Source organism: Nicotiana sylvestris, unplaced genomic scaffold (genome assembly GCF_000393655.2).
Source record: "Nicotiana sylvestris unplaced genomic scaffold, ASM39365v2 Un00008, whole genome shotgun sequence".
NCBI lineage: Eukaryota > Viridiplantae > Streptophyta > Magnoliopsida > Solanales > Solanaceae > Nicotiana > Nicotiana sylvestris.
The window spans coordinates 59,742-69,723 of record NW_027184344.1 but is presented as its reverse complement, the minus strand read 5'-3'; the positions used below and the strand labels follow the sequence as shown (position 1 = coordinate 69,723).

The 9,982-nt window shown below is 33.7% G+C and overlaps 1 protein-coding gene across 1 annotated transcript; it reads left to right on the top strand.

Moving 5' to 3' along the window:
- The first annotated feature begins 4,736 nt into the window (after positions 1–4,736).
- LOC104213926 (protein ALP1-like) lies at positions 4,737–9,369 on the top strand. The gene is made up of 2 exons (XM_009763492.2): positions 4,737–5,064; positions 8,133–9,369. Exons 1-2 carry the CDS (start codon positions 4,932–4,934, stop codon positions 9,176–9,178), a joined length of 1,179 nt encoding a protein of 392 aa, XP_009761794.1. The 5' UTR covers positions 4,737–4,931; the 3' UTR covers positions 9,179–9,369.
- Positions 9,370–9,982: the final 613 nt, after the last annotated feature.

Below are 9,982 nucleotides of genomic sequence, written 5' to 3'. Positions count from 1 at the left end.
GTTTTGTGTTTTTTTTTTCTTTTCCTTCTTCTGGTCAGGGGCGGAGCTAGCACTCGGATTACGGGTTCCGCGAACCTAATAGCTTTGGTCCAAACCATGTATTTGTCTTAAGAAATCCATTGAATATGTACGAACTATTAATATATAATCCAATAACTTAAAATGGACTAGAATCTCGAACCCATAAACTTCAAATTCTGTCTCCGCTTCTGCTTCTGGTGCAAGAGAGGGAGCTCCTGTTCAGTGGCCAAGTTGAAGAGCCAGAATGATACCTATAATGATATTAAATACTATTGGCCAAGCTGGTCAAACTGGCTTATAAGCACTTTTTGGCTTATCTACACGTTTGGTAAAATTAAAAGTGCTCATAAATTAAGTGCTTATAAGCCAAAAATAAGTCAAAAGCCATAAGTTGGTCTCCCTCAACTTATCAAATTTCAGCTTATATGCACTTTAGGTTTGACCAAAATATTTACTATTCTATCCCTAAAATACTTCTTTTTAAAACAGAACTCTTCGTATACTCAGTTCTTCAGATGCTTATTATTAATTTCAGCACTTTTATTTAAACACGTAACTGTTTATTTTTTAAATCAGTTTCAGCACTTAAAAGTGCTTTTCAGCACTTAATGTTTATCAGTTATTCTAAATCAGCTAAGCCAAACGGGCTCTAACAAAACTTACCTTATTCGCAAGTCATGAGAGCATGGCATAACTTTGATACAAATTGTTTACAAGTTCTGCTATATGAACAAATTTTGCCTTATGCACAAGTCATGACGGACGCGCATAACTTTGGTACAAATTACTAACAAAGTTCTTGAATTATTTTGTAATATTTGGGGTCTTAAATTGAATAGACATAGTGGGTGTGTTTGGTATGAAAGAAACTATTTTCCAAAAAATATTTTTTAATTTTTTCATATTTGGTTGACTTAAATGTTTTCTCATTTTTCTCCGATTGGAGGAAAACATTTTTCCTATCAAGAGAAGGAAAAATATTTTCCAAAACTCTTGTTCAACCTTCCCCGTCCTATTACCCATCCCGACCACCACACCTACCTACCCACCCCATCCCACCCTCCACCTTAAATAAAAATATTATTAATAATATATTCTTTTCATATAGATAGAATTATTTTTTTCATTTCAACAAATGAGTATTTTCTTTTCATGATATAAAAAAGTAATTTTTTTATTTTAACAAAAAAGTACTTTCTTTTCATGATATAGAAATAGTATGTTCTTTCGTTTCAACAAAATGACATAGCAAAAAGTATTTTCTTTCATTTCAACAAAAAAAGTATTTTCTTTTCATGATGTATAAAAAGTATTTCCTTTTATTTTAATAAAATGGGTACTTTATTTTTATGCTGTAGAAAAGTACTTTCTTTTTCAAACAAAAAATGAGTATTTTATTTTTAATTATGGAGCACAACTTTCAATATTATTTTTGTGTAAAAAAATAAAGCGGAACATTAGTTCATTTGGGTTTGTGTGAATTTTTAGAAGAATAATTAAATTCTTGAAGAAAATAAAGTCCTGAAAACGTTGGGTATTCGTGGGGGGAGTGTGTGTGGGGGGGGGGGGATAGCAAGGAAACATGGGGACTTGGGGGAAGGAGAGTGAGGAGAATAGCTTTAAAAAAATATTTTCTACTTTCTAACCAAACACTAGAAAATATTTTCCGGAAAAAAAATTTCATTCAACAATCAAACAAGAAAAATAAGTGATAAAACCGCTCATTTTCCATGAAAACATTCCTCCGTACCAAACACACCGTATATGTTAGTGAAAGAGAATACTCTCCCGAAAAGTCATATCTAAAGTTCTATAAATATAAAGACACCCAAAAGTTGTGTAAGAAGATTTGCAGGTATGCAGTGGTTCTGTTGTATCCTGAATGGACTTGCCCGTATTTTTCCAGAACAGCATACGCGCAATATCTCTTCAAGGAAAGTTGATTTCACGCCTGAATTTTTTTCTTGATTTCTTCTTTAATTCTAGCTTCTTATTTTTATCACTGCAAAAAAAATAAAAAAATCGTTGTATTATAATTGGGTAAATAGTCTGTGAACCAAACAACTTCTATAAGAGCTAAACTTTTATGTATTACATAGTAATATTTTTCATTATTAATTTAAATCCTTTTGAAATAGCGTAACTTTTTTTTCACTATTCACAATTTAATCGATGTAGTAAGTTAAGTATAATTTTTTTTAATATTATAATCGACAGTCATCATATACATAAATTTTCATCATTAAATCTTATTTTTACGCGGAATAATATACAAAAGTGTTAAAGAGAAATATATATTTTAACCGTTGTCAAAAATAATAGTCGATAAAGTGTATATAATATATTCAAAATATATACTATATTTTACATATTTTTTGACTAACAAATACAATTAATTTGAATCGTCCGACCAATTTCATATTTAGTCCGAAGTATTTTTATCGAAACGGAGGTAGTATATATTACTGCATGCTTCTTTAAAACCAGAAACTAATTTACAAATGGCCACTCAGCCACTCCTCTTTTCTCCAACTCTGCTCTACGACTCTGCATCAGCGTCAATTTCTTCTTTTTCTCCATATGGCTTTTCACAAATAGCACCATCTGCTAGCGCTACTCCATTTAACATTACCCATTTGGCCATTTTCGCAATTTCTTTCATTTTGTAGTTTAGAAAGTTCTTTTTGGCTTTGAATCATTTGTGTTAAGTTTCAATGGGACCCGTAAGAGGGTTAAAGAGGAACAAGAAGGCATACAAGGATGTTGACCAATATACCCCTGTTAATTCTATGTTATCTCAACCTTGTCCCTCAGATTGGTGGGACGACGATTTCTCCAAAAGGATTTCTGGTACAACTTTTATACACTAAACTTTTGGAAATATTTTGTTCAGTGCATGTAGTTTCTTGATTTGTGCTGTTTCCTTCATGTTATGTCTGATATATGCTGCATTTTTGTTTTCTGTGTTTGGTTGGTGTTGCGTTTGTTTCGGATTCTTGTCGTCTCTTAGTGAAAATTTTGGACGAGGATCAACTTTGAGTTATATTAAATTGATTTCTGCTCTTTTATATTCTGGGTGGTTTTAGTGAGAGCTTGTTATCTCACGTTACAATTGGGGCGGAGGAGAGCAATGGCTACGGGTTCAGACGAATACAATGTATTAGAAAATTTGTAAAATATGTATAAATATATAATTGCAAATCCAATAACTAAGACGAGTTATGAATTCAATGATGAATTCAAATCTCATAAACTTTAAATCCTAGCTCCGCATTTGATCGCATTAGGTATAAATTTTTTTACATAAATTGGTGTATAACTTATTACATGATTATTTATGTAGAAATTTGAAAAGAAAATCAAATAATATAAAACTAATACTGTCAAACTTCTCTATAATATTCTCATTTGTTCCAAATATTTTTTGGCTGCTACAGTGAAGTGATGTTATTGATCACGTATTGTAAGATGTCATAAAAATTAGTACTCCAAACAAAACTTAACCGCTATAGTAAACTGTTGTTATAGAGGATGAGTTTTATAGAAAAGTTTGACAAAATTTTATACCATAATTATTTTTTAATATACCAAACCAAACACTCCTTATACTCGTTTAAGGGGAACAATTAATATTGAGATTATAATGTGAGATTATAATTAGTGGATTAAATAAATGACATGATTAATAATAGATATATTTTTATTAGTACATGTTTGGTTCATTTGACTAAAAAAGAGATATTTAACGTAAAATAAAAAAAATGTGATTGGTTTTACACTAGATAAACTTGAATAATTTTTTATTTTCAATTTTAACCTTATTTTGTAAAGGACTTTGAGAAAAAAGCTTTGGAGAAGGTCATCTTTGTCACTTTATTGTTGTATCCCGGGATTGATAATCCCCTGATTGATATCTCACATATGTGTGGTATAAAAAATAATACCACAAGTAATGTATAAACAATCATATAATTCTTTATACCAAGATAAAAAATTCAATCAAACGCCAAATAAAATAATCTCATATTCAATCTCAGAATTATTATTCCTTGTCCTTATAGCCAAACGACCCTAAAGTTGTTTGATTCATAGCGAAGGATAGTAATTTAGGTATTGGTTATATCATAATTTTGGTATTAGTTTTACACCATATTTAATTTAATGTGGGATAACAACTTTGGAATAGCTAATCTTCGGACAACCAGTTTTTCTCCGAATCCGATAAGGGTTGTGGTGGAGTTGTAAGTACTCTTTCATCCTTAACTAAACGTCTCGGGTTCAAGCCCTTGAATATGAAGTCACTTTTGTTAAGGAGCACTTTACCCCTAATGTGGAACTTTCCGACGCGGATCCAAATTTAATCGTACCCCAATGCGGATATCTGATATCGGGTTGAAATAAAAAAAAATGTAGTTTAGGAAGGCCAAGATAAAATTTGAAATAATGCTTATTCAACTTTCAATTTTATTTATTATAGAATCAAACACACATTTTATATTATAAATCATATATTTATTTTAAATCTAATGAATGAAATATTTTTAATTTGTATTATTATTATTTAATTCTCATATTATAATTTTCACATTATTATCCCTGTATAATTTGTTTTCTAACAAAATAAGTGCACCAATGTCTTTTAATGGAAACGGAGGCATATATAACTGCATGCTTCTTTAAGACTATAATCTAAAAATTTACAATTAGCCCCTCAGTCTCTCCTCTTTTCTCCACTCTCTGCTCTACGACTCTACATCAGCGTCACCTTTCTTCTTCTTCCTCTATAAGCTTTCACAAATAGCACCATCTGTTAGTATTCCTTCTTTCAACCATAGCCCATTTTCTCAAGTTCTTTTTTGGGTCTGTCGAAGAAAGTTTTTGGCTTTTAAATCAACTGGGTTTAAGTTTTAATGGGACCCATAAGGGGATTAAAGAGGAAGAAGAAGGCAGACAAAGATGTTGACCATTATACCCTTCTTCGTTCCCCGTTATCTCAACCTTGTCCTTCAGATTGGTGGGACGACTTTTCCAAAAGGATTTCTGGTACATAACTTTCAACATTTAGTTTTCTCAGAAATTAATATTTTTGTTTATGTGCATGTATGTACTTTCTTGATTTGTGCTGTTCTGTTCATGTTGTGTTTGATGCTGCATTTTTGTTCTGTTTGGTATTTGTTGTGTTTTGCAAATTTTGGACGAGGGTCAACTTTGAGTTATGTTGAATTGATTTCTGCTCTCTTTATATTCTGGGTATTTTCCTTTCTTTGGAGAGAAATGAAGGAAAAAGATGGGGAGTGTGTTGGATTGTGTGACCGTCGAGACGAGATGTTATTTACTTACTTATTCAACATGTGGAGATTGATTCTTTTATTTATTTTTGGTTAAACACATGAAAATACGTTTGTGTTTGTTGAATGGTGACAATGAGACTTGAATCCAAGATCTCTTTGCTGTGTGATCCTTATTCTAAAAGCTTAAAGCTAATATTTTTATTTATTTATTTATTTTGGATGTAGCATGTAATTATGGGGTTCAACCGAACGCAATATTTTAGACATGTAACAAAGCTATTTATGTAAAAGATACTAAATTTCGACAAATATTAAATTTTGAATCCATAATTTCGAAGGTGTAATGGATTCAGTAGTAAAAACTTAACGATTGAACCAATTGAGTGTAAATCGTGGAGCTTGAAGCAATGTAGAAGAAGGAACAAGGGTTTGTCTTTTGTAAGTAACTGATCAAAATGTTACAGAAGTCAGGATTAATGTGAGTTTGACTTTTCTTAATGACATAATAAGGTGCTAAGTGTTAGCAAATTTTGGGAGACATGCACTAATGATGATTGGTTTTGCATTTACTTTTAGTCTTTTACCATTAGTACCATTGTCATAGCTCAAATCCATGGCATGTATTGTCTGCTTTGGTCCAACAGAGCTCATGACTTTGTTCTTTATGCCACATCAAGTCCAAAAGTGTGCATACCGGGTGAACCTGTGCTTTGTTTTATGGTACTTCACTTTCTTCTCCCTTTCGGATGTAGTATTTACCTAAGGTCTTATGCACCTATTCTTCGGAAGCTTGCCAGCCTAGAACCTCGCTAATTCCGTTCCTTGACCTGCACTCATCAGATCACCCTCTGTCATGGGCATCACAACAATTCACTATGCTCCCGATAAACTTTCCATTTCCTTCCAATTGTTTAGCTTAGTAAAACTTGTTGCAGCTTATTCTCAGTTGTTATTTATTCGGGCTTGAAGAACAGACTGCATCATATCCTGATACCATTAGAGTTATTTAGTTTGCAGCGTGCCGCGCACATGAGCATCTCTGAGAACGTCTTTATAAAAATAAAAATAAAAAGATGCTCTGAAAATGTATTTAGTTCTGTTTTCCTTGAAAAATGAAGGGAAAAATTAGATCAAGAAGATCGAAACGAGGGAACAAAACTGGCATTATAAACAAAGTAGCTTCCCTTCCCTTCTGTTACACCTGAACCATGTTTTAAGGATGGAGCTGAACTGCTGAAGAAGTACAAATCAATTCACCAAAATATCCTGCAATGGTTAATTAAAGTTCAAATCTAGTCAACCTGTCTAAGTGATTTTTGGTCCTATGGTTCTCGGCCGGTAGGGCCTTTTGTCTAGTAACTTTACACTGGAACATGCATCTGACTGAAAGTGGAATCAGTTTTTGGTCTTCCCCTTCTCTCAATCGCACTGACAGAGAAATGCATACTTATAAATGAGTACATATTGTTGTTTCTGGTGTCAATGCTTAGGTAAAGATTACCTACATAGGTTTGGCTTTACAAATGAGTAGAGTGCTGGAGATGTTCTCTGCAAAGTAAGATCTATCAAATGATATGATGTTAATTTCTTTAGGCAATAGCCTCTTCAACAGACTGTTGTAAGCTTGAGCTTAGGTGTATCAAAACTGTGAACTCAAAAGCTGTGCTTATTGATATGTTTGAAGTGTTGTGCTGCTTGATTTCTTTCTTCTGACGAGCAGTTTAATTCAGAACCGCTTTCTTTTACTTTAACCCCTTCATTTAAATGCGCAACTCTTCTTAATAGCTTAATAAGCTTGAGGATGAGCTTCCAAGCAGATACTTTTATGTTTACATGTGCTTGAGATATTTCTGCCAGACTGAACTATGATTTTGAAGAGGCTATAATAGTTCGTATGGTCTTTGATTCTGCAATGATAGCTTTTTAATGAGTGAAGATTTGTGAAGAAGAAAGTACTGAGTTCACTAGGGATGAAGAAATGGAAAGGAGACTAAAGGATGGAACAAAAGGGAGGACATTGAATTACGACTTGCAAACTTTTAATAGTTAGTTGGAATGCAAGCCTCAAGGGCAAAAAAGTTGACATATTACATACTCGTTAAAGGGTTCAATCTCAAAGGCATTGTTAACTTTTAGGAGGATAGTTCATTTCTTAGCCTTAAAGTCTTCTTTTGAAATTTCATCCGAATAGCTGAACCAAACGATCGTTATAGAGTTCTAGTCAGCTTCCAATATTTAACTATACCAGGTTGGTTCAGCTATTGGGTTGAAATTTTCAAAAGAAGACTTTCGGTATTGAGGCTAAGCAACAGGAACTAATGCTATGCTAGTGCACAGCTTAAGACTGTTGCTGCGTAAGTTTATGGACTAGTGATTTCTTTTGACTGTTTTAATCTAGCTTTGAGAACTGAAGTGAATATGGTATTTGCTTTAGATTCCGAACAATGCAATTAAGTTTGTTATATAGCAAAGAGGTAGCCATTTAGGGAGAGATTGTGGATACATGAACGTGAAAGTGCTACAAGAAATTTTCAAATACTGCACAAAGTGATGGTTATGTGTATCCTTAGCTCCTAAACTTCTGCTCTTCCAATATATAAATTATAATAGTTTTTGAAGAGAATTGTCGTCCTGTTGTAAAACAGTTTCAGGAAAAAGGCCTAAAACTTGGACCTCTTTCTTGCTGGTTGAGTTCCTAGTTAGTACTAGGTTTGGAAAAAGATGGAGTTCTTCTATCTTTATAATGAGAAAATATTCATCAGTTTAATGGCCTGTTTGCAGCAATGAAATATGACCCTCTTTCTGTTTGTCGCTTCTCAGGGACTTCAGTAAAGAAGGGAAATTCAGTTACATTTGAATCGCTGTTCAAACTTTCAAGGAAGACATTTAACTACATCTGTTCACTTGTGAAAGAAGAGATGATGGCAAAACCAACGAACTTAACTGATCTCAGCGGCAAGTTTTTGTCTCTAGATGACCGAGTTGCTGTTGCTTTGAGAAGGCTTAGTTCAGGCGACTCACTTTCAAGTGTCGGTGAATCTCTTGGAATAAACCAGTCAACTGTCTCTCAAATAACTTGGCGATTCGTGGAAGCCATGGAACACAGAGGCCTTCACCATATCCATTGGCCTTCAAATCAAGAAGATATGAAAAACATAAAATCGAAATTTGAAAATATCCAAGGCCTTCCCAATTGTTGTGGTGCCATTGACACCACACATATCATGTTTTGCCTATCGACAGACGTCCCTTCAAGTAAAATCTGGTCCGATTTGGAAAAAAATCACAGTATGCTTTTACAAGCAATTGTTGACCCTGACATGAGATTCCTTGATGTTGTCGCTGGTTGGCCTGGAAGTCTAAGCGACTCGGAGGTGCTCAAAAGCTCAAGAATTTTCACACTCACAGAAGAAGGAAAAAGGCTAAGTGGAAACAAAATTAAGCTCTCAGATGACACAGAACTGAGAGAATACATCGTTGGAGACTCGGGATTTCCCCTTTTGCCATGGCTTCTTACTCCTTATGTTGGGCGCGGACTATCTGATTATGAAGCTGATTACAATAAGCGACATTTTGCAATGAGGAAAGTAGCACAGAGAGCTTTAGCCAGGTTAAAAGATAAATGGAAAATAATACAAGGAGTAATGTGGAGGCCTGATAAGCATAAGTTACCACGGATTATTCTTGTATGCTGCTTGCTACACAATATTGTCATCGATTTAAACGATGGAGTTGACGACAAAGTGCCATTAACTCATCATCATGATCCTGATTATGGGCAACAAGTTGGTGATTCTACTGATAAATCTTCTTCAATTCAAAGAGAGAAACTTGCTCTCTACTTAGCTAACAAGCTGCAATCTTAACTATGTCCTAGGTTGTTCTTCTTACTAGTGAGATATGCTCAACCATTCTTTGTAGTTCCAAAAGCTGGCAAAATTAGTCAGTTTATGATCCCATGTAGTTTTATGTCAAGTGAAAGTACCATCTTGTGAAAAGACACCAACTATTAACAACTGTGAATTTTCATGATGTTAGTTATACTGCCCAAATTAATACAAATCCTCTGTATCCATTTTGATTTATAAGATTGGGTATTAATCTTTCCAAAGGAGAACTTTCTAAAAACCATTATATTTAGCTAGTGTTTGGCCATAGATTCCCAAATTTATTTTGAAAAATCTGATTTGGGTGAAGTTTGGTTTGAAGATGAAAATGTGTTTGGACATACGTTTTCAAAACATGTTTCTCAACTTTATTATGGAAAAACATGTATATAATTCCCAAGTTTTGGGATTTTGGCCCAAAATTAGCAATTGGGGTGATTTTGGGATTTTGCCAAAATGTGGGCAAAATTTATGGCCAAACATAAGTTTGCCAAATAAATCCCAAATTTATTTTGGCAAAACTCATGGCCAAACGGGTCCTTAGATTATAAGTATTAGATTGGGGGGGGGGGGAGGGTCAAATGGATGGGTTGGGTTGATTTGAGTGGGTCAAAATGGCTAAGTCAATAAAGGGCGGGTTATTGACCCGCCCAAAAGTTAGGCCAAGTTGGGCTAAAATTTGAGTCATAACCCAACCCGCCAAACTCTTACTAAACTTTAATTAATGTGTATTGTTTTCTTATCCGTTGTTAATAATCAAATAAGACTTTTTTTTCTTTTGTT